At 45.7% G+C, this 27,445-nt stretch overlaps 1 protein-coding gene across 1 annotated transcript in view; it reads left to right on the forward strand.

The window, feature by feature from the left end:
• The window catches only part of TAMM41 (TAM41 mitochondrial translocator assembly and maintenance homolog), a 407,953-nt gene that overhangs the window by 39,126 nt on the left and 341,382 nt on the right, over window positions 1-27,445 (forward strand). Inside the window, exon 3 of the mRNA XM_069643916.1 lies at window positions 15,507-15,599. Within this exon, the coding sequence (XP_069500017.1) occupies window positions 15,507-15,599 (93 nt within the window). The remainder of the gene's footprint in view (window positions 1-15,506; window positions 15,600-27,445) is intronic.

The raw sequence follows: 27,445 nt of genomic DNA on the forward strand, positions 1-27,445 counted from the left end.
TATGGGGGTAAAGTGTGGTATTCCGGTTGCCGGGGTGCTTGGCACAGGCAAGGCGACCACGAGATACCTCAAAGAACGGAAAGAAGGCGAAAACTGGTTGTCCCCACCAGTCAAGGGAAGGAGCCACTCCGTTAAGAGTTCTCCTCGGTCGTCGGGAAAAAAGTGGTGAGACGGTTCAGCAGGGCTCCACCGGGTGGTGTCGTCGAAGCAGGTCGGCTCAGCTCTTCCCTCGTCGGATTCTTGGTCCTGTGGCGACTTCTGAAGTCCCAGTCCCCAAAGCCCTGCTTTTATGCAGCAAGCCCCCATTCACCCAGCCTAGCTGTCACTCAAACATGCTAAGTGGTGAGCCGGGCGGCTCACCACTTGGGCCAATCAGGACGGAGTGCGACTTGAGTTACCAAGGTAACTCAGTCCAGGGTGCCTAAATCCCCCTCCACCCCTCCTAAGTACCCCAGACAGAGTGGCACCACTTTGGAGGGCTTCTGTGGAGAAGCCCGCCAAAAGTGGAACAAAGGGCTCCACTTTGGGTCAGAGTTACAGAGGCGAACACCAACGCCATTTTAGAATCAAGTTTTGGCAAAAAGTCCCAACCGGAGTTATAAAAATAAATATATAAACCGGCGGTATGTTTAAGGCTACCGTAAATAAATAATTAAATGTGTTAGCCTAAAACAATGGGAAATCCCATAGGGAAATATTCGCGGTCGGATATAAAAAGTAGTTTCCACTGCCACCAGCCAAAACTCGATCAGGGGGGACGGAGACGTGCCCCCTCGACTAACAGACCCTGGGGCCATCGAATTGCCCCAGCCAGTACGTCCACAATATGATGGTTTGTACTGGTTCTGTTCAGGATTCAAGACTAGCAAAGTCTTTGGTGACTTTACATGCCCTGGGAGACAGTAGTCAGTCCCAGGGTATGGAGTCTATGTTGGGGAGTCCCTAGGACACCCCTGGGTCACGGCACAGAGGGTGCTGTGTGACCCACATCACAAAAATACATGAGGCCCTATGGAGTAAAAGACCCCATAGCCCATTCAACACAAGGTTTAACCAAGAAAACACACTTCAACATGTCCAAGAGTGAGGGTAAAAGAGTCTCACTCTTGGCAGGAGAAAAAAAATTAAACCCCAGAAATCCAGCAAAGCTGCTGGGGGACTCACTAGGTAGGGAAATTCAGCCTAAACAGAGAATTCTCCCTAACACTCGCCCCCCCCAGACTAAGGGACAGGAGGATTTAATCCACTCCTGGATGAACCTCATACCTCTAGTCGATGATATACATCCTAGAGAGTCCATCAGCATTTTGATGGTGACACCCTGACCTGTGCTCAATGGTGAACTCAAAGGTTTTCTTTTGTAAGCTAACGGACCTACAGACCCTTTGAGGAACATCAGTCTTTTTGTTATAGGGGATCTGGTTGACCAGTCCCTCAGAAGTTGGTACAACTTCTGAACCTATGTTAGGCTTTTTCAAGGGGTCCTTATAAAGGATTCCCTTAGATCTAGAGGGGCCTCCAAGGTTCCTCACCACCTCTCTTGTGGGAGCAGGTTGGGTCTTAGGCCTCTTGGTTGGAGGGGTTGGGGTTAGGCAATGTACCTGCTTCCCCTTCCTCTTAGATCTACCCTTACCTATTTTAGGAGTTCCCCCCCTAATATTAGGATTTGAGTTGGGGTCTTCAGTAGAAGGTCCAACAGTCTGAAGGTTTTTGGCCTTAGACTTTTCTTTTCTGGTTTTCCACCAGCACTGAGAATTACCAGTTCTCTCGGGTCCAGATAGGGGCCTAGTTGGTCTATCCACCTCTTCCTCAGAAGCAGGGGGAGTCAGAGACTCTGAGACTAGGGGAACAATGATGGAGCTTGGTTGGGGCTCCCATGTTCCTAGCATACTATCCGGAAAGGTGCCTGGGTCAGAGGTCAACTTACTAAACCCAGGGCTTGTAGTGGGGTTCTCAGTAGAGGGTCCCACAGGCTTAGAAGGGTCCTTCAAGGTAGCCTTTCTAGCCAATTTGGTTAAGTTCTGCTTCTCCATACTGGGAGGCCTGGGGGTATGTGACACTACTCCTAGAGTTCTTAGGTCATTCCCTAACAGGACCTTCCCAGGTACCTCAGCCTGAACACTGACAGGGATCCTTACTGTCATGTTGTTACATTGAATGAGGGCTGGTAGAATAGGAACCATTTGGACAGGGCCTCCAGACATCCTAGTGGGACCTTTGGGTGCTTTGGCCACATCTTCAGGTTGAAAGAAGCTTTCATCCACTACTGTTCTGCTGGCCCCAGTGTCTCTCCTGGCAGGAGTATCCTGGCCATTGACAAGAACACTGTCCACATAATACACCTTAGAGTTAACAGGTAGGGAGTTATACACAACCCTATTCTGGGGACTAACCAGACCCATAGGCTCTAAGTTTACAGTTGCTTGAAGACCCAAGGGTTCTTCAGCAAAGAGTTCAAAGTGGGCACTAGCCATCTGTACTTCATCCTCAGGAGTGAAGGCTAAGGAGACTGTGCTGATCCCTGCAGGTTTACCCTTGCACTTGGGATCTCCTTTGATATGGTCAGTACCCTGACAGACATAGCATTGTCCAAATGCTCTATGGAAGGGTGGCTTGTTCTGACCTCCTTCTGGCTTGTGGCCAGAAGGTACAGTAGCCTGACTAGGTTTCCCATGTGGCTTACCCTGGTTATTTTGTGGTTTGGGGCCCTCTTTGGGATAGGAATTATTAGAATTCTCTTTGGAGTCTTTTTTAGGCTGTTTCTCCCCATCCTTCTTCTGAGTTACCCCAGAATCCTTGTGAGTGGCCCTGTTGGCAACCCACAAGTCAGCAGCCTTAGCTAGTTTCCGGGAATCTAATTCCTTGGAATCAGCCAAGTGTTGTCTGAGCTCAGGAGAGCAGGCATCATAAATAGTCTCCAACATAAACAAATTCTTCATACCTTCATAAGTGTTCACCTTGTAACCCTTAATCCATCCCTCTAAGTTTTTCAAACATTCACTCACCCAGGTAGCCCAAGGGGTACCATCATGCTTTTTGAGGCTCCTAAACCTCTTAAGATACTGGGAAGGGGTCTTCCCAAACCTAGCTATCAAAGCTAGTTTCACACATTCATAGTCCTTCCTATCCTCCTCCCCCATCTCCATTACCACATCAGTTGCAACAGGGGGAAGCCTAGAGAACAACCAGGTGAGTAAGTCATTTCCTGTGATGTTCTGGAGCCCATGATTATATTCAAACAGAGACAACCAATCCAACACATCCAACTTAGGCTCATACATACCAACCAATTCTTTAGGCATCCGGGGTCTTTTAGGACTGGAACTTCTAGAGGAGCCAGAGAGAGAAACATTCTCAACAGATAATTTCTTCATTTCTAAGTCATACTTGAGCTCCATTTCCCTTAGCCTTAGTTCTTTGTCAGTTTGAGCATTAAGTTTCTTATACTCCAATTCTAGCTTCATTTTCTCTAGTTCAAAGTACTGAGGACTAAATGTGGGACCTGGTAAAGGTCCAGTAGGCACAGCAGGTAGAGCAGGCAGAGGCCTAGGGGGGACAGTTACAACAGCCTCACCCTCCTCTTCTGACTCTTCCTCAGAAACATCAACATTTTGCTCCATGTTAACTTCAACACTGTCATCTACAGTTGCTGGAGTGGTAGGTTCCTCTGAACCATCACCCAGACTTTGGTTAGCTAACAATCTTTCAATCAGCTCCATTTTCTTGCCCTTAGTCAGGAGATCCTTATGTTTACAGAGTACTCTTAAACAATCAGCAGTTTTGGCTGCAAGGGACTCTTGACTATAGCTTTCTATAACTGACATGTTAGAGGTTTTACTTTTTCAGTGCTAAGCTTTGTGGTTAGTTGCACTAAGGTATCTAAAGCACAATAAAATGTATACTCAATACAAATCCCACCGCTGTACACCAGTGTTAGGCAGAAACCTGTGCAGTTCCCTTGGGGAACACTGCAAAAGATTTAAGACTACAGGTAGAGCAGTAAACCCCTTTGGTAGCAGTCTGTACCACCCAGATTTACCTGGTAGCTGTGGCTGAGCAGTCAGACTTCCCTCAAGAAGAGTTAGGCAGTATGCAAAGTATACACAATATGTACCAAAACACAATAGCACAAGCAAACACTGACCAGAGCTTGGTTTCAAAAGTATATAGTTATTTATTTAAAATACACATAAGTTAAAAACACTCTAGCAAAAATATAGTAAAAGCACTTCAACACAGTTATAATGAAAGTAGATTCAATCCTTTCTCCTATCTAGACAACTCTAGGTAAACACCACTTAATTAAAACAGAGGTGAGTGCTTAACGTTAGATGACACTCTAGTAGTTTCCAAGAAAGGGAGAGAAAAAGCAGAAATAGGTTAAACACACCACTCTAAGGTCCAGAACACTTGCAATAGGCTTAAAGAAGCACAAAGTCACAGGTGAGCAAAAGTCACTAGGCAGGGCCCACTCTTAGAGTAGCCGGAGCGAAAATGTGCCCAAGATCACACTGTTAGTTAGAGATTCAAAGTCTTGCAAAGAGTCAAAAAGAGTTTAGAGTGGCTCAGAAAGTTTAGCCAAAGTGTCCCAGGCACTCCCAGGTTCGAAAGCCGGGGACTAAATCTACCCCGTACAGTCGGTAGCAAGGGAAGCCAGGCGGAACACAGTACCTTAAGCGGGAAGGATCCTCCAGCGGTGGCAGTTGTTCCAGGCAGTGGCAGCAGGGCTCGACGTCGGTCAGGGGAGAAGAAGTTCTCGCTGAAGAGCAGAAGAAGAGGGTCGTTGCACTGCCCGGGAAGAAACCAGCCGCGGAGTCCTCCGGTTAAAGGGTTGGTACCGACTTTCGCGGTATGGGGGTAAAGTGTGGTATTCCGGTTGCCGGGGTGCTTGGCACAGGCAAGGCGACCACGAGATACCTCAAAGAACGGAAAGAAGGCGAAAACTGGTTGTCCCCACCAGTCAAGGGAAGGAGCCACTCCGTTAAGAGTTCTCCTCGGTCGTCGGGAAAAAAGTGGTGAGACGGTTCAGCAGGGCTCCACCGGGTGGTGTCGTCGAAGCAGGTCGGCTCAGCTCTTCCCTCGTCGGATTCTTGGTCCTGTGGCGACTTCTGAAGTCCCAGTCCCCAAAGCCCTGCTTTTATGCAGCAAGCCCCCATTCACCCAGCCTAGCTGTCACTCAAACATGCTAAGTGGTGAGCCGGGCGGCTCACCACTTGGGCCAATCAGGACGGAGTGCGACTTGAGTTACCAAGGTAACTCAGTCCAGGGTGCCTAAATCCCCCTCCACCCCTCCTAAGTACCCCAGACAGAGTGGCACCACTTTGGAGGGCTTCTGTGGAGAAGCCCGCCAAAAGTGGAACAAAGGGCTCCACTTTGGGTCAGAGTTACAGAGGCGAACACCAACGCCATTTTAGAATCAAGTTTTGGCAAAAAGTCCCAACCGGAGTTATAAAAATAAATATATAAACCGGCGGTATGTTTAAGGCTACCGTAAATAAATAATTAAATGTGTTAGCCTAAAACAATGGGAAATCCCATAGGGAAATATTCGCGGTCGGATATAAAAAGTAGTTTCCACTGCCACCAGCCAAAACTCGATCAGGGGGGACGGAGACGTGCCCCCTCGACTAACAGACCCTGGGGCCATCGAATTGCCCCAGCCAGTACGTCCACAATATGATGGTTTGTACTGGTTCTGTTCAGGATTCAAGACTAGCAAAGTCTTTGGTGACTTTACATGCCCTGGGAGACAGTAGTCAGTCCCAGGGTATGGAGTCTATGTTGGGGAGTCCCTAGGACACCCCTGGGTCACGGCACAGAGGGTGCTGTGTGACCCACATCACAAAAATACATGAGGCCCTATGGAGTAAAAGACCCCATAGCCCATTCAACACAAGGTTTAACCAAGAAAACACACTTCAACATGTCCAAGAGTGAGGGTAAAAGAGTCTCACTCTTGGCAGGAGAAAAAAATTAAACCCCAGAAATCCAGCAAAGCTGCTGGGGGACTCACTAGGTAGGGAAATTCAGCCTAAACAGAGAATTCTCCCTAACAGAGGTTATATTGGTCAATTATTTCATGTAACAAAAGAACAACACTGAGGGCTTTTGTAGCGTTTACTTTGAGAGAAGGAGCAAGCCTGTTTTTGCATATTGCAGTTGAGCCAGAGCTAACCCATTTCTACTCATTTCCACTTTGAGAACAGAGCTCATCCTAAAAGAGCATGTTCTCGTACATGTTTCACAGAGATGTTATCCGTTCCTGCTAGAAGACAGTTTGTTCACAAATGTGCTTTGTGGATCTGGTATGCACCACATACTGATTCAAACTTTGCAGTACGACACACAATAAGACACATTATTGAAATAGGGTGGTGCCCACTTCTCACAATCTCAATTCTTTCATGTAGCTATATGGCTCAATTCTTTTTCAGCTATTTTGCTGATGAAGGTTATGTGTGTAATGGGCCTGTATTTTGCTAGGTTGTTTGGGCAAAATGTAGGTTTCCTTAATGAAGGCAACATGTTCCCTCTTTTCAGTAAGTCTTTCTGGGAAGATGTCTTGTGAAAGTAAATATTGATAATATGTAGGAGTGGGGAAGTGCTTTCCATGCAATAGTTTTATGGAGGGACTTGTGGATGATAGCTTTTGGTATGTGGTGCCTTGGAGTGAATTAGCTGTGATGGACAATTGTCGACGATTGTTGGAAGATTGCCCAGGTTGGTGGCTTAAAAGTAGGACTCAGAAGTGTTGATTGTTATTTATGGATTCTAATTTTTCAGAGTACTGACTGCTGGGTGCATGTAGAGGATTAATAGTGCTTGATGATCTTGAACAGCTTTTGCTTTTGATGTTGTCTGAGATTTTTCTGTGTGCCCAGAGAGGAGTTGGGGGTGCAGTATTTGTTGGTGGTGCAGGAAGAGTCGGCTGTGAATTAGGAACACAGATAACAAGACAAGGTGAAAGTGTTAGAGTGAAGAGGAAAGAAAACAGACCAGGTTGGGGGATTTCTTGGTGGCGGGTATAACTCCAACAGAAAGGCAAAAACAGAACAGTTCAAAGGAGGATGAAGAAGCCGAAGGAGTGGAAAAGAAACAAAGTGACAGTGAGACTGTGGAAAGTCCCTTGGAGGGGTTGTGGGGTCCTACATGGAGAAGAAGACAACACTTGCCTATATGTTGTCTGGGAGAAGTGGGAGGAGGAACAATCATTTTGTGGAGTGCCTGAGGTTAGAGACAGCCAGCTATATTGCTAAATTTATTTATTTATTTATATTTATATAGCGCGCAAGCAGCCCAGGGGCATTGAGGCGCTGTTACTTGCAATAACTTAGTTACAGGGTACAGGCATGATAGCGGTTGTTGACACATTATGAATACTACAAAACATCATACTGTTGTTACAGATATTGCATTTGGTCATATATTACAACATATATGATAAGTATTCATGCTGATGTGTCGGGCCTTATGTGAAGAGTTTTAGTTTTCAGAGTTTTGTCTGGGAGAAGTGGGAGGAGGTAAAATGTGATGTCTAGTGCCAGGCCGCCAGGCACTGTTGACCAACAGATCAGAAAATAGGGGAGCAAGACTCTGAAGGCATCATGAGGTAGACAGACAACAGGTTCAAGCTTGGGTCACAAAAGGTGTATTAACTTAACCCTTTAACTGCCATGGGTTTTTCCCCCCAGTGCCAAGGCCTTTTTTGGTATGATATGATATGATATGGTATTTATAACGCGCCTATACACAGGTGTTTCAAGGCGCGACGAGGCAGGGAGGGGAGGAACAAGGGGAAACAAAACAAACGATCCTACTAGGCCAGGTGTCATTCAGATCGCGCAAGTGCAGGGGTGGGGGAGGGGGGAAAAGTGCAAGGGGAAGGGGAGGGGGGAAGTGCAGTAAAGGTAAGTGGCGTAAGTAATAAATAAAAAAGGGCCAGCTAGTGGCAAGTGCAAGGTAAGTGCAGAACAAGTGCTGGGGAAGGGGGGGGGCTGTAGGGATACAGAGACAGTCCCGTAGTGCAGAGGGGTTCCAGGGGATCAGTGACTGGGACCAGGACCAGGTGATTTCGGTTTGTCGCCATTCAATGCCTTGTAACTTTTTTGTTACATGAGCTATCTCGGCCAAATTTTGCCCCTTTTTTCCCACATGTAGGCGGGCGTAACGCCACCCAGGACCCTAGGTTGCTGTAGGGGGGTGAGAGAAAATAAGCAAAAGGGCGAAGATTTGGTGTTTTTTCAAAAAAATGCTAATAAAATGATGTACAAAGAAGCCTGTGGTTCTTTCCTTGTAAGAGCTGGGAACAAATGGTTTGCTGTGCTGCCCCGATTTCCTGGCTTTCAAGAACAGGTTGAGTGGAAACGAAAACCAATTATTTTGATGTGGTTATCAGCCGTTTTGTGAGAGGTAGGCAATTTTGGCCATTTTTGCCAATTGGACATGCATAGACGGAATGGAAGAAAAGGGTAGGAAAGCCGAAATGCAGGACAGAAAGGCATACATTTATGAAAAGTAGACAAACTTCCAAGTTTAGGAAGGGGTGATTTGCGTAGGTCGGGCAACAACTAGGTAGGGGAAAATGCCATAGATTGGGGGGAAAAGCAGGAAAATGACCGAAAAAAAGGTATGTGGTGGACATGGTTGGCTTGTTATGGCAATGGCTTCTATGAATTTTGAGAAAAGCAATGCTCCGCTACATACCCCCGACTCTTGCAGTTAGGAAAGCACACATTTTTTGTAGTGTTTTACAAAACAAGCAATACCACAAGCCAAACACTGAGCCATGGTACAGAGGAGTTTCATGCTTACGGCCTGAACAAACGTACTTAGCATGTGTAAATCAGGAAAACCAATGTGGCGAGGAACGGCAAGCATACATTTTCAGAAAGAGCACAGGCAGACCTTTTCAAGGGTAGGTGACTTGTGCCGGTTACAAAAGTGTATGGTGCCTAAAGCAGCGACTAAATGTAGGGCACATTTGGGAAATGAAAGGGTTGTGTGACAAACGGTACCTCACATGTGTGGGTGCACCTACCTGGGCGCAAAGGGGAAAGCCGAAACACACCCCTAACCCCAAGTCTTTTCAGACATCTGAATTTCACGATTTTTCCAGACGGGCACACCATACAGATATGTTCCTAGGGTGTCCAAGCCACCAAGGAAAATAGGGAAACCCATGCATTTCCGAAAGGAGGACACCCGTGGGAATCCGCAGAGTTCTGACTTGCGCGAATCAGCCCACAATTTATTACCCAGACACCCCGCCAAAGTCCGAAATGTGGCAAAAAAAAACTAATTTTCCGCACATTTCATCCGGCTCACCCACCGAAACACGCCGTCAACAACACATGGCCTCCCGTCCTGCGTTCCCACAGGTGTCCAGATGAAAATGGTACCTCATGTGTGGGTGCACCTACCTGGGCGCCAAGGGGAATGCCTAAAACACAGGTAACCCCAAGTCTGTTCTGACAGCTGAATTTCACACTTTTTCCAGACGGGCACACCATACAGATATGGGCCTCGGGTGTCTAAGCCACCAAGGAAAACAGGGAACCCCATGCATTTCCGAAAAGAGGACACCCGTTGGAATCTGCAGAGGTCTGATTTGCGCAAATTGGCCCTGAATTTATTAACCAGAACCCCGGCAAAGACCCACATGGGAGAAGGGTGCCCAAGGCCAGGGATATTACCGCCGGCTTTGCTGGAGCCCTGGCTGCCGTGCGTTACAGCTTCTCCCCATCAGGGAGTCCCAGCAGTGTGCCAATACCTCCCCGAAGGGAAAAGCTGTAATGCAGCCCAGCCGCAACTCCAGGACGTTTGGAGGTGATGTCCCTGGCCTTGGACATCCATGTACCATGTGGGTGTACCGTCCCCTAAGCACAGCAGCAGCTCCATGGAGCCCCGGGAGGATCCCCATTCCTCCCCGGAAGTGACATATGTAACATAGCACAGCCAGAGCTGGAGCCTGAGCTTGTAGACGGACAACCCACATGGGAGGGATCCCAGGGAAACACCAATGTTCTGCTGGCATGGGGGGCAATTTGTGGCCTGCCCCTGCAATTGTGTCCCAGCCCACCAACATATCTGCCCAGACAGCCCATTCCTATCCACACCACCAACAATCCAGCCCCAGTCTCGCCCACCCCACTGGCAGTGGGCCCTAACCATAGAATAATAAAAAACACTACTTGCATAACGTTGCAGCTGCTCGCGTAGAAAAAGCTGTAAACAAAACAAAAAACATGTGTTACCTACGGTCACACCAGCAAAAACAAATAAGTCATATTCAAACATGCCCCCCCCTGCAAGCCGTTCCTGGTGGTCTACTGAACCTCACCCCTCCCCCCCCCCCCAGTGAAACCCCATTTGCCCCTTCCTGCGGGCAGATATCTGCCTCCAGGCAGGCCTGCATGAAGTGCCCCTGCCACTTATTTTGGGTGAGGGGGGAGAGGGCCCCCAAATATTGTGGGACAGGCCCCCCAATGGGTGGGGCAGTAAGGTTTAGGCACCCTGGGGCCAGATTGGCACACCAATATGCCCCTCTGCACCAAGGCAAGTTTAGTAAACAAAGAAAATAATTCAAAATGGCAGGCTAAGTAAGCAGCCCCCCTCCCCCCAGTCACAAACGTATCCCTTTTTATATATATATATTTTGTTTTATCCTCACACCCGGGGGCAGATGATCACTGCCCCCAGGGGTTTCCAGAGCTGTGGCACCATGCTTTGGGGGCTTGGGGGAGAGCGGGCCGCTTACCTAATAAGCAGCCCCCGCTCCCAAAACAAATCCCTGGTGGTCCAGTGGCATTGCTGGCCACGGATAGAGGCCTCTGTGCCCGAGAATCTCCCCTTTCCAACGATACCTGCCTCAATCTTTGGCTTGAAATACAGCCGGAGATCGAGGCAGAGGGAGAAGGGAGCTTACCTTCTCTTTTCACCACGGCAGCCGAAAAGGATTGCCGCAGTGAATTTACTTTCAATTTCATTTTGCCGTGTATCACGCACGCCAACGTGAAATTGAAGGTATTCCAACCCCCGGGCAGTGAAGTGGGACCTCCCCCTCTCATAGCCCGGGGGTTGGATTACAGTTTTGTGCGATCCCTGCTATGCAGGGATCGCACAAAACAGAGTGCCGAGGTATCTCGTCCTTGGCAACAGGGAGGGAATTCCAAGGACAAGTTACCTCGTCCTTGGCACTAATAAGGTTAAAAGGCAGGATGGAGCAAGGCTTAACTTACCCTATGCTAAGATGGGATTTCTCTACCTAAAGAAAACTAATAATAGTCTGTGTCGGGAATTCCAAATCAAATTTCTGTCTGTGTCCAAAAACTATACTTGCCCTCCCAACTAATTGTATACAATTTGTAGGGATGTCCGCATCAAAATCAGTAGTGTTACAAATAAAGTTCAGAGCTTCTTCTAGCTCTTGGCTTGTGATCAGCTTCCCCTTCCCCAAGTTCAAAACAGTTCACAAGGCATCGGGGGTTCCCTTCCCCAAGAGTTCAAATCCTCCAGATTTTTTAAAACCATACAATTCCTTGGGACACTTCCCAGTTCTCTTGATAGTTGTACTTTTCATTAGTTCACATAGGCAGTTCTGTTTCTTGACTTCAAAATCACATAAGAGATTGTTGAAAAACACAAGCTTCTTCATGGATACTTTCAGTGTCTTTTCCACATAGAGGGGCACTCAGTCTAGGCGCAGTTGTTGGACCAAACGGTCCACCCATTACAGGTCATGCAACATATACCCCTTCTTGGCTGCTTCCCATCAACAATATGCCACTGCTTCAATTTCACAGTGATTCTTGGTTTATTCACCTGTGCCCCACACTCCTGACACTGTACCGTGGCTTGGTTGACCACAATGCACTTGTTACACTTTCTTGTATTTTTCTGGCTCTTGCCAGTGCAGGTTTCCTCATACCATGCAGTTCCATGAACTCTTTTGGCTGTTGCCAATGCTAGTTTATTCTTGTAGTGCAATTCCTTGAATTCTTTTGGCTGCGGCCAATACTTGGTTTCGCTTATCGTACCCTTCTTGGTTTTCTCTTGACTTTGCCAATACTTGTGTCTCAGATAATACAGTTTGTGGTATCAGCCAAATTCACCACCTTTCGTTCACGCCACTCAATATTCTCGAGTGCTCAACACTTGCTTTCACTCTGTTCAGTATTCAAAAGTACTTATGGGTTTCATTTTGTTTGGTATTCAAAAACATTGCTAATTGCTTCGTTTGTGTATTCGCCTGCCAGCCTGGTGTTTCCCCTTCTTTGCACGCTCACCGGTCGGACCTTGCAGCATTGCAAGGTCCTCTACCGCTGTGCGTTCTCTCCTTTCCGTGCGGTACCTCGCTTTTTCTCCAAGCGGCTCTTCGTGGCGTTGCTCCTTCCATGATGCTTTACCTGCAGTTCAGGACGCTTGTGACCGCTACGCTCTGCATGCCGGCCTCCCACTCGTGGGCTGGGTCTTGAGCGCTCCTCTTGATGCACCGCCGATCCGGAGTTGCTTTCCCAGCTGCTGCCTCTGCCTCTGTAATCCAGTTCCTGCTATCATGATTGGACCAAAAAGGACTAGACCACTCACTGCTGAAGTGGTAGTCCTTCCTTACTCTTGCTGTCCTCCTACTCGTCTCAGTACCCAGTTGAGGTCTTTGTGTGTGCATTATTAGAATGAGGATGTGTCGCTTAAGTTGGTCTCTTCTTCATCCCAGTAGAGTACTGTTGGTTCTTGGGGGAATGTTTTAGGGGAAGAACAGGGAAAGGGCTTAGAGTAACCTATGAAAGCTTTTGGGATGGAGGGTTAATTATGAAAAGGAAACAGGGACACCATGTCTCACCTAAGGACGTCCTCTTCCCACTCCCCAAGTTACCTCCACCAAGGTGATCCTCCCTCGCATATCCAACCCCAGGGTCAGAATCCAGTAGCAGTGGCCACAGAAGGAGAGTAGATTTTGGGAAAAGAAGTGAGGAGTCCTCACAAAGACAGGGTTGGGACGTTAGAGGTTCAGGACCATAAGGCAGAGAGGTGGACCAGAACCGCTCAAAGATGCTGTCTTGGTCTACCTCACTTCTGGGAGGCACTGCGGTTCCTGTTCAAGAAGACATTAGGCAAACAAGTGGGTTCTGGCCTTAACATGCACATTTTAAACCACACTTATGGTTTCAGTGTGAATTTTTCCAAATGGGTGAGGCGTTAGTCAAATTGGCCTCAAAGGAAAGAGAACGTGGATCCCTGTCACGGCCCTGGGTATTTCAAATCAATTGACAGAGGTGGGCCATATTAACTGGAAAGCACAAACCAAGGGCCCATGTAAGAACAAAAAAACGGTTGACTTAGTAGCCGTTATTTATTGACTGTAAGACATTTCTAGACAAAGTTAATGCAATCATAAATGAAGCAGAAAAGCAGAGAAAATGCAAAAATGACAATGTAAAGTACACTCTCGAATAATGATTAACACAGAAGTACATATCTATCTAATGTAAAACAACTGTGTTCCAAAAACATGATCATCAAAAACAAATTCTTTGAAACCAGTATCATGCAGAGTTCATAGTGAAAATAAATCAACAACCCACAAAGCTGGAGCCTAATGTAGTCGGATGAGGAGGACATGCATTCCTAGCACCTATACATTGCATTCTAGGCTCTGGGCCAGTTCAAAGGAAATTGTGTCCTGGCTGTATAGGGGACCAATATGTGGTTGCTGTGGGTATGTAGAGACCAATCCAAGGTCAATGTTGGAAAATAATTTCCTGATGGTGTAGAGAGGACTGCAAGTTGGATGCTGCTCCAAGGACATTTCGGCGGGCAGTGGCTGCTGTCTTCATCTGGGCCTACGGATGTTGCTCTGGAAGAGGATCTTCTGTGAGATGTCAGGCTAGCCGAAGAAGCGCTAGCAAATGGAGCATGCAAGTTGCCCTGAAGAGGGTCCCGGACTCTAATGCGGTGGACCTTGGAAATGAGCGTTCCAGCTAGGTGAACACATAGAAAATCCCAACGCACCGCTGGTTCCGGATGATGGATACAGGCAGGATGAGGGCTACAGGAGCATTGACAGCAAGGCTCTGGAGAAGAATGATTCCAGGCCTCGTTGTGGGCCTTGGATGAATGCGCCGACTCCTTCAAATTAGGTCTGCAAAAGCAGTAGCTGAGGCATCTTTGGGATGCTTTCCACTCTGGGAAGGTCACTTACCCGCCACTTTATCATTTAATGGATCTCATCCATGGAGAAAATCAGTAAAATCCACTGTTGGTGACAACGGGAGGAACACAGGCATAGACTGTTTGAACAAGAGACATTGCTTTGTGAAGAGGGAACAAACTGATTTGTGAACAAGATTTGCATCTGGTCCACTCCCCGGCAGAAAACCAAAGATGCTGGGTAAGGAGACCTCAAGAGGGTACACGGGGGACCCTATTGCCACCGGGATCGGCCTGGGAAAGCCTGACTAACACCTAATATTGACCTGATTAATGATCTAGGAAAGTATCCCGGGCAGAATTGGTATTGATATTCACATCCTGATTACAATGTTTCTATACCCTTACAAGTGTCTGGGTGGGATGGTAATAATTAGTAAAAAACCTTGTGTGAACAATGGGAGTGCTAACCCTGAGACAGAGCTATTGTTTGTTTAGGATTTTACCCTAAGATAAGTATCCCTTTTTAAAAAAAAAAATTTTATTCCTCGTCCAGAGTGCCTCTAAAACACCAAGAAAGACATTACCCTTTTAACTTTGCTTGGGTCTCTGTTGGTGCTTTCCAGGCTCTTTGTGTCGAGGGTAACCGAGACCTAAAAGCCTAAAATGAGAACCATAGAGGCTTGACCGGTTGCTTCAGAGAGATTGAAGGGAAGGAACATTGTTAGATGGAAAAAAAAAACAGTACAAACGCTAAAACACAAAACAGAGAACCTAGTAAAGTAGTAATACAAAGGAAACTGACAGATAAACTCTGATATGCAGATACAGAGCCTGGCACAGATAAGGTATTGAACTTGTTACAATTACTTTTTTACATCACAGAATTAGTTCACTCCCAAAATTCAAAGGTAGAGAATAAAAGAGTCCTATATCAGTATATTTTCTGAAGCTCTGCCTGGGTCTTGAATATTGTTTCACCAGATTATTCTGTTGTATACCAGAGCAGCCCTTAAATGCAACCACCTGATCCTTCGGGTTAGTTGCTTACATCTGCATTGTCTTTCAGTACTCCATCATCAGTCGCTTGTGCTGGATTGAGACCATGGATTTACACACGCATGTTCAGGTGCTTCAATTTGCTGGTTGGGCACTGTAATACACTGAAAATGTCTGAAAGCATGCCATATTTATTAACTGTAAATAATTATGTGGTGTCATCAAAAAAGCTACTTCAGAAATGTAACCAACGTACGCATGTGATGTATTGACAGTAATTTTCACAATCATTCTTTAATCCAATGTTCATATATACATATATATTCAAATGAGAAAATGTTTTTTGTTGTTGAAATTTTTAGATTATAAAGTATGGTGTAGTAAGCACTGAAACATTGATTAAGGATCTTCTTCACTGGAATACTTTGTATGTTGCTGGCCGACTACATAAACCGGTGCGTAAAGAACATATTGTATCCATGTCATGTTTACTTACAGTTTGCGCTAGATGATTCCTGTTAGAGTATTGCATTTCACTTGAGACTAAAGTCTAATCCAGGATTTTAAGCTATGTTCCAGAGGCTGTATCTTCCATGGGAGGTAAGACTTTCTTTGCTGCAGTTAACTGAAAATGTTTCAAAGGGCTTTCAAATGAGGATTTTTAGTTTGGTACGATTGTATCTGTTATAAACTTGAATGTTAAGGATATTTTTGATTATCTGCATCATATTGCATAACCAGAAATGGCAAGATCTAATCCATGCATTTTGTGGAGAAAAACAGAGGGAATGCTAGTATATAGTTACTCAATATTCCCCTTGTTGAAAATAACAACCAAAAATATGAACATGTAAATAAAGAAAAGCATAACATGCGCAATCCAGCGACTGATTTGAAATTGCTGGGAGCTATTTAGCTCCTGCTTCTGGCCTTAGAGAGCCTGGTTAGCTTGACCTTACTTACAACCAGGAACCCTTTTTGCCCTACAAAGATACCAATATGGTGTTGATTTACTGTAATCATGAGATAAAGAAGCATTAGAAACATCTAGAAGACATTTAAAGCATTATGAATCCTATGTAAATGAGAATAAAGTGTGCATCACCTGTGGCTGTTAGATTTGTTCACGCTATGTTCTGGAGCCTGGATCCGCAGAGATAGCTCTTACCTGCTGGGTCATGCTTGATACCCAGGAGCTGGTTTGAGCACCTGCTGATGGAATCTTCATTTAAATCCCTGCAGCAATTACCATTTTTTTTATTGTTTTATTAGTGGTGTACACATAGTCACATAGACATTATATACATCTATATCATATCTATAAGACAACTCTTATTATTCGTATATCACATAAAATCATGAATCCCATCTATATAAAATCTCTTAAAATACATATATCGCCAGGAGCCATGCATACATCACCATACATCAGATGAATCCATTTGTTAGATCATTTAAAATCCCCATCATATATACATATCATTCATATACCACATATCACATGCAGACCATTAATATCACCATATATCCAACAATTCCATTTGTGGGAAATACCCAAATTGATTGAACATTTTTGTTCGATTGGTACATTTGGCCGAGTTCGGCCAGTACCATTAGTACGAAGAATAAAATACCAAACATGAGGAGTGTGGGTTGCGGGGGTGTCCCCCTGCTCCCTATGTTCAGTATTTTTGGCTTCTGCGGTTGCAGGGGTGTCCCCCCCCGCTTCCTCGACATTGGAAGTGGGGGCGTCAAAAAAATAAATAAGAAAAAAAGAAAAAATGACCCTGCAGCGTCAGCTCTGACCTGCGTTAGAGGGACGGGACTGACGCCGCTCGGTACAGGAGAGGCGGCGGAGTGTCATGATGCCTACCCCTGGCATCCGGATCAAGCCCATCAGCCCCAGGAGCTGGCATCCAGACATTTACAAAAACCCCAGCAGCCCCAGCTAGGGGCTGTCTGGGTTCAGTCCTGGCGCCGTAGGCACCAGGCTCATAATAAAAATCAGTCCTGGCGCCATAGGCACCAGGCTCATAGACTTTACTTACCTCATGCAGACCATGCTGCAAATAAATCCAAGCCAACGTGAGGCCTGGATGGGACTATTTTACTACAGTGACTATTTTCTACTTGGGTGTGGTCCTGGGGAACTTCTTTCTTGGGACTACTTTGGGGGCTATTTAAACCACGCCCGAACAGCAGCACATGCTTCGTGTTATTCTGCATCCAGCAGCGTGACTCTCACCGTGCCTGCAGCCAGCATCCAGTCTTCTGCCACGCCCGCGTGCCTGCAGCCAGCATCCAGTCTTCTGCCACGCCCGCCTCGAATCCGGAGCTCCTAGAATAAAGAGGAAGAAAAGGACAAGGTTAGAAAACAAACTTATTTCAAATTCCTCACCGGATTCCGGATCCATTTCATCTCCCGACCTGGAAAGTACATCAGTCCTGCACACGTCGCTTCGCCAGTTCCAGCACGGCGCCATACTCACCAGTTCTCACAGCATCTTTCGATCCGGCACTGTCTCCATCATTTCTTCGCTGTACTCCGGCACCTAGGGGCACAAGAATAACAAGGTGAGCCAAGGGAATCAACAAATACCTATTACCACCATAGACTTACCTTATTTACCACCGGCGGTATTATTCTCCATATCTTCATATGCCGCATCTGTAAAGAGGGAGAAAAACAACACGTTAACGCATGCAATAGTTACCGGATAGTGTTGGGTAACACAGACTCTTACCTGAACGCCAGCAGCAGCTACGAGACCTTCTTCTCACGAACTCAGTTGCAACTTAAGGAAGGAACGGGACAAGAGTGAACATCGGGCACATTGAACTCTTTGAACTTGATACCAATCCCGCCTGGGACTTCAGAGTCCATGCTTACCGGAACTCTCCCAACGCCTTCAAACCAGTGAAGTAACTGGTATCTATGCGCCCCTGCAAGAAACGCAGGATGGAGAGCTCATCTTTTACAAACATAAGGTGAGGTTACTAAGGGCATATCAGAGGTGATTAGTGCGGGAGAGCGAGAACAGTTGGGAGGCCATCACTAAAACCCACTGCTGACTAATCCCTGTCTCCACTTGCAGGAAAATACTTCTTCGGGTCCAGCAGACAAGACTAGGCGGGCCAGTCCAGACAGTCATCTCTGCACTATGCATCATGTTGACGGAGACCGCAGCTGTCCGGGTCCGATCGACACCCCTGTGGGGTCCAGGTGAGCGTAACACAGAGGGAGAAAAGGTAAGTAGGAGAGGGGGGGGTTGTGGGTCTACAGGTGGCTTTGCGGACTTGTTTTTTTATGAAGTAAAAACGTATTTGCGGTGAAATAGACTATGGTCAATTCCGCTGCGATTGCTTTTTACCTCGGTAAAACAAGCCAAATCCTTACAAGTGCCATCCGGCCCAACCGCTTGTGAAGAATTACGTTTTTCGTATGATCCTACTGATGTCATCGATGGATGCTTTACACTCCCATCCTTCGAGGTGGTCACTTTTATCCAGTATCTCATTACTAGCAAGCCCAAGGTTCTCTGTAATAAATTGCTCCCAGTCAACCGAAGATTGCATGATCTGCTAGCGACATCCATATCTCTTGGTCCTTCGATTTTAAAATAGGCAAGTATCAACCTTTTGATATAAAGCTTTCCGAACCTTTCGTGCCACGACAAGCTCTGGGTTATGGGGCATTCCCTTCTCCCCCGGAACCCTTCTGTTTGGATATGATAATTTGTACATCATTCCTCAAGGTTTATTTTGCCAAACTAATATTTCGGTCGAAGGGATTTCTTCCCTTCTCCGTAATATTCTGTGGCTAAACCCTGCATGCCTCCTACAGAATAAAATGTGTGCCTGAATATCCCGCAAGATATTAGTACATTTCTCTATCGTATTCACCCACTCATTACTTTTTATTCACGAAGATATAATCGACAGTTGATTAACTCTTATTGGTAATTCTCATCACCCCGCCCAGTGCTTCTCCCATATAGGAGCCATTAAGCATATGGATTCCATATTGATAAAGGAGTTTAGCCCAAGATCGGCCCTTCCAATCTGATTGTGTAGTCCTTGCTGGTGAGGACCCCCTATCCTCCGTAGATGGTGGGATCTTTGTGTTAAAATCTCCCTCAGTTACTGTACTATTGGTGATATTTCTCCCCATCTATTCAAAAGCCCCTGCATCACATTTATTATTGAAAGAAATACCCTGTCCTATACGGTGGATCGTATATGTTCACTATCAGGATGCTATTGCCAATTTCTCAATTTCTCTTTATAATCCCAGCCAGGACATTATCCGTGGAGCAGTCAGGCTTCTGTATTGACCATGTATTAACAATTGATGTGTGGAACCCTGCCTTCAGTCTACCCTTTGCCCCCTTCAACGCGGGTGAGTGTATGGCCACACTACCATCTAATGCTATCTGATCCAAACACCATGTCTCTTAAAGCAGCATAACCAAAAATAGATGGCAACTTTCAAATAACCCTCCTGCAGTATAATGGCCAAATCCTCTAGTGTTCCAAGAACAGACCGTAAAACACTCATTGCTAAGTTAAGGGGTCCTTATTACTCTCATAGCCCATCCTGGATTTACAGTTTCCCATACTACCATGTGCATCTCCCGTAATAGCATAATTCACTATGGGAATTTTTATGCTACTGCAATCATAACCCAGTGCTCATTCTCATATTCTGTTAGAAAATCCATTAATTATTTTGTTAGAAACACCACATTAGACAAAGGCAACCTTGATTCTTCCGCTATCCACAAGTACATCATCACCACTGGCAACTTCCCTTAATAATATAATCAGAGGACGAGTGCCCTGGGCCAACACATTGGTTAATTTAATTGCCCATTGCCTATTGTCCTCAATTTAAAAAATGCTATTAGTCATAATGCCAACAGAAGTTTGAATGATCCTGCACCTATACTCTTGTATTGCAGTCATCTATATTAGGGTCGCTAATAGGTATGTTAGCTAGGGAGTTACCAATAGCCTTAGCGTTAGTGTCTCATTCTTTTCCGAAAAGAGTAGCTCCAACCCATCCATCACCATTAACTCTTCAGCATTCACTATGGATTTTTTTGTCTTTCTATCCTGTTTGACAAAGCCAAACCAGAAACTCAATCTAACACGTGAATGCATAGGCTCCTTGCTGTGTTAGGAACTCTTATATTGTTATACTTAGAGCGCTGAGTATTGACATTATTACTCAGGGTTACCTCTTCTAGACCAGTCCGGGCATTCACTTCCCCTATTCTACGTTTTATCGAGTCAGATTGTTCTCGCTGCAACCTTTATTTTCCCTTAATGCACTTGCTCCTTTCATTACCATTCCTTTAGCCAGGTTTGGGCTGCTGCTACATCAGCTCAAGCTCCCCCTTCTCAGATTCTATCAGTATGACCATATCATAGTCTGGAAATATAATGACCCTCTTTTGCCTATCCTTTGCCTTGAGATTTCTTTTAGCTGTGGCTACATCACATAACAATCTTTGCTTTTTCACCCTTCCTTTCTTTTTCCTATTCTCACATAGTCCAAGACTTGCGACGCTGTCCTCAATCACTATTCCCACATTATTATCTCCCTCCGCTATTAGCTCCACCATAGTTCAATTGTTAATGTAAGATGTCTTCTCCATGGCCATACCATGTGCACCTAAACTAGCTCCCACATCCTTTTTATCATGCTAACTGGCTCATGTGAGAATGCCTTGTGCCTATTCCTTATTGCCATATCAATATCACATGCAACATTTGTTTTCTTACAGGTTTCAACGTTGTTGTTCAGCACCTGTTTAAGTAATACAGTATGGTCATTCAGTTGTTTTTCCATATCTTCACACTTGTTAATTACCACCATGAGCATATGTTCCAGTGCTAGGTATTGAGTGTATGAGCAGACACTATCCTCCCGCACCGTTGAGGGTAGAAGACTGGCATGGTTAGTATATCTCAGTGGCAACGCACTCGTCTTGGAAGCAAGACGACTCAGAGCAACACAGGTTCAAATCCCGGGTCCGCGCTTAGAAACCCCTTCGGTATTTAGTGTGTTATAAAATAAACTATTATAATTATATTATTATACCCTCTCCATCCTCCATTCCCCCCTCCACTTGATCAGCCAATAAGACCCCTGGTCCGAATCAAAAGTCATTAGCGTCCCCTGATTCTCCTCCAATAAGTCTGTATCTGGGGCCCTACTTACTGCAATCAGAACTATTTGTGTATGATTGTGGACACCATCTCTCTCTCTCTCTCTCTCTCTCTCTCTCTCTCTCTCTCTCTCTCTCTCTCTCTCTCTCTCTCTCTCTCTCTCTCTCTCTCTCTCTCTCTCTCTCTCTCTCTCTCTCTCTCTCTCTCTCTCTCTCTCTCTCTCTCTCTCTCTCTCTCTCTCTCTCTCTCTCTCTCTCTCTCTCTCTCTCTCTCTCTCTCTCTCTCTCTCTCTCTCTCTCTCTCTTGTACATGTCTGAGGCACCTTCAGGGCCACATCGCTAGTGGTGCTGTGTTTTCGGGACGTATTTCCCTCTGTGTACATCGTCGATTTAATAAACGTTTCTTCAATAGCTTTGAGGTCTAGAAGTTCTGAGTCCCCTACATACTTGTTAAATATCATCATAATACTGCTCGTAAATGTAGGGCCCAGGCATGCCAATGATGTAGTTATATCAAAGGTCTGTGATGTTGGCACGCAGGTAGATAACGGTTTGCACACCATGCAAAATTGGTTATTTTTGCACCTGCCCCAGTTTGCGAATTATTGTGCACATCTGCTGACTCCTTGATCATGGGTGTAATTTAAGGGGGGAGGCACCATTTTGTCCCCATTTATTTGGCTGGGGCACTTTTATTTTCAGATGTCATGTCCCCTCCCCCCCAACATTTTCAGCAAAGTTACTCCACTGTCCTTGATTACATTTAAGGGGCATGTGCATGGATTATTTAGAAAGTAAGTGCATCTCTGTGGGGGATTTGCTGGCCCATCACTTAATCCAATCTCCAATGCTATCTCCTGGGCTACAAGGGCCACCAATCCCTCCGGCACAGCTTTTGCTCCATCCATCATAGGAGCACCTTCCACCTCCACTGCCTCCATCGCCTGCATGCCTGATGGCATGATGGCGACATGCTTGTGCCTCACTTCAGCGTGTGTGGCGGCTTTATGTATTAGCAAAGGAGGGCTTAATGGGATGAAATCCCTGCAGTCACCCTTAGAGAATGCTGGTCTCAATGGTCCGGCAGGTAATCAAATAACAAACTTCATCAGTACACAAGTGTAAAGACTGGAGGGGGATTATCTGTACTCCTGCTGTCTATATGGCAGAGTTGAAGCACAGAGCACCCCAGCCAACATTCTCTAATTGGTAAAACGTGGCAAGCAATCAAGGGTTAGCTCTCAGGAGGTGATGCGGGATGGTTCTTAAGTACAGTGTACTCCCCAAGCACCCACAAAGGAATGTCCACACGCTATGTTAGTGAAAACACAGTTCTTTATATAAATTAAGGTTCATGTTATATACACAATCCCAATAACACACTTTGTACTCTGGCAATAATATAATGGCAAATATATACAGGTCTACGTGGTACCACTTTTAACTATCGATTCCCTTGAAATGCATCAACTGCTAACAGTTCAAATGACATACGAATCGGATTGTAAAATGAATCAACGATAGACCACAGAAAAAATGCAAGTTAAATCAAACAATGGCAGAACAATCTATCCCACTACCAAGAGACTGTTCTGCGTGAGGATCCCCCCACCTGGTCAACCTGTAAATAAAGCGTATTGACAAGCCCAGTCCAGATATGCTTAATATAGTCTTGATTCCTTCTAAAGGTTCTACGACCCCATTGTACCTGGTTTTGTAGAGTTCTTTAAGGCAGGAGCCACGGGTCGCAAGCATCCAAGTGTAGAAAAGGGGAACACTGTTGTTGTGGAAGCAGCTTTGATCCTCGCGGTGCTCGTTGATGAAAGCTTGTGAACGTTCTGTGAGGAAGAGGCGTGCGGTATACCTCGACGAGAATAGTTAGTTGTCGCAAAGAATCTATAAAGAACTTTGGCCCAGCAAGGGCGTTGGGTCGTCGGTGTCTGGCATCGGCGATCGGGACTCGACCATGGCTGGCTGTCTGATCTTCATTGGCATCTTTGACGACTTCGGGTGGCGGGAAACCCACCGTTGGATTCTCCTTGGTCGTCGACGACCTTGACTTTCTCTAGCAAAACGAAAGTGGTCGACGGTGATGAGCAAGCGAGTCCTTGGATCAAATGTCTTGGGCAAAGGAGCACTGCTGCTCCAGTCGGCGACTGCAGTCGTTGATGGCAATGGACTTCACTTCGGATACCGCAGGGTTGCCCTTCTCCGTTTGGCAGCCTTTCTAGGGTCTGACTTCCAGGGAGCTTTGGCAAACATCAGCTGGTGCACGATGGTCCCTCGTAGCTCAGTAAGAGGTCTCATAGCCAGGTCCTCTCTTGGATCAGTTTCTTGAAGGGACAGCAGCTTTTAAATTACGTTGAAAGGAACAGCGGTTCACCACCTTCTTCAGGCTCGGCTTCAAGAGTAAGCATCAATTATCGACTTCAGCTTCTGAACGATTTCCATCAGTGAGAGGTCCCCAGATATACTGTTTGATCTCTCATTCATTCTGCTGGGTCACACTCCGGCAACCAATCATTCAGAAGGACATTCAGGCAGGCAGGCAGGCAGCCAATCAGGTTCACAGTGCATTCAGGCTATTCTTCTCCATCCAGACACTCACATCACGAAATGTGGATTCGGACAAGCACCCGGCCTTTCAGCACTCCACACTGCATTCATCCCAGTTTCGGGCAGGACTGTCTCAGTCATTGTGTCACACACCAGAAATGAGACACCCATCACACTGAATGCGTATTCGTCACACACTCCATTCACCCAGCTCCCAACCCACAGGCGTACCCACAACATACAGTCACTGGGAAGGCTCCAGCCAGTCTGGCCTGGACTTCCCCACAATAGGAACATCCACCCAACAGCCAGTCAGGGGAAGGGACAGAGTTACGGCCTCCCGGGACTTCGGGAAAACAAGGTAATAGAAGGCAAGAGGCCACAAGGGCCATCTTGTTTCCTATCAAGAATCAACTGATTCCAATGGCAGGGCCTGGGTACCCCAAAATCGAAGATAATCAGAGCACCTATCAAATTCAGCATGGAGCTGCCACCAGCCCATACCCTGCTCTGTGGGCCACATAGATGTGCCCAAAAACATACACTAGGGGTACAGGGTTGTACCCCCACCCATGGGTGCCATAAGGGTATGCCAAGGGTCTGTTCATCACAACCAAAAAGAGGAAGAGCCACACCGCCAGAAGTCCCAAATGAACTGCTGCACGTAAAACAGGACAGAACATACATGATAAAGGCATAAAGGACAAGGATACAGAGGTCCTGTTCCTCCGGTCCATTTCCAGCATCACAACGAGCAGCACCAAAGTAAAAAGCACTGCTTCAGCGTGGTTGGCGACTTTATGAATCGGCAAAAGAGGGTTCAATCGGACGAAATCACTGCAGTCCCCTTCTGAGAATGCTGGTTTTAGTGTTCCGGCAGACAAGTAATCAAGTACACGAGCAGCACCAAAGTCAAATTAAAGTAACCAAGCGCTGTGAATAAATAATACTATTCTATCCACAAATCTACGAGTGATGGCCAAGCAACTGGGACATCTTCTTTTTTTCCTGACAAACCATGCTAATCAAATTATATCATACCCTTTGTCATATCTATCTGACCCTGTAAGCACAAGCATCCCATCCTGGTGTGCATGGTACATCCTAGCATTATATAACATCACCACAGTGGAGCCATATGATTTCCATCACTTGTGTATGTATCTTTTGCTTAAGCCCTTTCATTCTTCTGTGCCTAAATAAGACATGGTTGGTTTCCACATTGTCACTAAGGGAACATTTTCATATTTCCAAGCCAACAGAATCGCTTTACGGACGAAAATCTGAATAGAATTAATAATGCTTTTTTCCGACAGATTCTACATTTTGTAAGGGAATTTCCTATCAGCCTGGTGATAGCTATATTCTAGACAAGGGGTCTGAAACCTTTGGCTTTCCAGATGTTTTGGACTCCAGTTGCCATCAGCCTCAGCCAACATAGACGATAGTAAGAGATCATGAAAGTCAGACTCCAAAACATCTGGAGAGTTGCAAGTTGCCTCAGTCCTAGATGTTGGGTAGACAAGAGGGAAAGAACAGAGAGAGAGAGTGGTTCAGGGGGAGAACTGACCCCGTATGGGAGACAAACCCGTTGAATGAATCAGATCCTGGGAAGACAACAGACACTAAGAAAGAAAAGGAGACTTTGACCCCAAAGAGGGACCCCTGGCTTGTGTGTTATAATACAGTCTGACGGCTACACTAATTAAGGAGGAAGAATACTAGTTGGTGGAGTGGGCCAAAGGCAATAGCAAGGGGGAGGAAATACTTGCTGGTAGGCACATGCGTAAGGTATGATCTCATATGATATGATACGATATGATAGGTTATTTATAACAAGCTTAATACTCAGAGGTTTCTGAGCGCGGACCCGGGGCTCAAACCTGTGTTGCTCTGTGTCGTCTTGCTTCTAAGGCGAGCACGTTGGCGTTGAGCTATTCTCCCGAGACTATTGCCAAATAGCCATGGAGGGGTACCCACGGCTGGAGGCTGGGACTATCTGAGCTAGATGTGTATCCTAAAGTAAGAGGGTAGCAGCATTTGCTGGTAGGCATGTAAAGAAATGAGTAGGGTGCTTTATCCATAGTTTGCTAATAAATGAGAAGGAGCTAAATCCCTAGCAACGATATTGCAAAGTAATTAGCAGGGCATTCTATCGCTAGGTTGCCAAGAAGCATCCTAGGCACCACACACTCGCTGCATGGAGTCGAGAAACGAGCTAGGCACTATATCCCTTATGCTTGATATCAGTTAGTGAATCTTAGGATAGCTTATCTTTCCCTTAGGTAGGTCCTTGAATACCATTTAGTCAGTCCCTCCTGATACCCTTGGTTACATGATTATATTATTTAGGAACATGAATCCATATGATAGGGTATTGTAGGGCAGCCACTTGCCTAACTGTTAGCATCTCTTCACTTGTTAAGATGGTCATTGTGACACTTTAGTATGGCGATTTCCTTTTAAGTTTTAGTGAAATTCCTAGACTCTATAGGAGTTTATCCAATGTACCTTTCTGTGTTTACCAATAAATGTGATAACCTTTATTCTGCCTCGTGTCCTGTTTGTCATTTGTCACAGAGCACAGTATTTAAGCATATAGCCCACCTTCGGGTGTGTTTTAGTGTAAGCAAAGATTGTCATTCACAAGCATTTTCTAACATCTCTAATATCAAATAATGCCACCCCACCCTCCCTTTTTCTGTGGTTTTTCATGCTGGTCTGTCAGTATTTGAGTCCATCTTTTAGTTTGGATGAGTTGAAGTGCCACGTGGTACGTCTATAAATCTGGACGGGTCAATGCTTAGGCTTGCTGGTATTGTGATAGAAGAGTTTAAATTATCTTGTTTGTTTCCAGAGAAACCTACTGTAGCGGGAATCAAGATCTGCACACATAGTACGAAAAAAACAGGAAAAAAAGAATGCATGCTTACCGAGAACTAGCAATAAGCAAAAATACTGAAACCTTGTTATATCGCACATGGGGATCTTGGGTTACTCACTTATAAAATACTCTCTATGACAGTGTGTTGACAGGAGTGAGCCCGACTAAGGGATATCCACAGTAAGTTGTTTGAAAAGACATTAAGACTCGTGAAAGTACAAAAAGCCATAGTGAACCCAAAGGAGGGAGAGTAACGTCTGAAAGGAGTCCAAGCCTGAAAGAGGGAGATGCAGAGGTAGAAAGTCATCACCCTAAAGCTAACTTCAGAAAGCCTGAAGAATTGTTTAAAAAGACATTGTGATTCGTGAATGGAAGAAAAGCCGTAGTGAATCCAAAGGAGAGAGGCTGATGTCTGAGAGAGGTCCGAACCTGAAAGAGGAAGATCCAGGGATGGAAAGTCATCACCCAAAGTTCATTGAGAAATGAACTGTTTATTTGATTTGTTGAATACAACTTGAAAGGGGTTTATGCCCAGAAGAGGGGGACCCAGGGGTGAAGCCTTCACCCAAAGTATATGTGGAACAGAACTTCGTGTTTGTTGAAAACATCAGGTCTTCGAAGGCAAGAGACTTTTTATTGAAAAGAGACTTAACCATCGTAGAACCTGATAGCTGATGCTGAACTGTCA

The sequence above is a fragment of the Ambystoma mexicanum genome, chromosome 2p, assembly GCF_040938575.1.
Source record: "Ambystoma mexicanum isolate Mex_15411 chromosome 2p, UKY_AmexF1_1, whole genome shotgun sequence".
NCBI lineage: Eukaryota > Metazoa > Chordata > Amphibia > Caudata > Ambystomatidae > Ambystoma > Ambystoma mexicanum.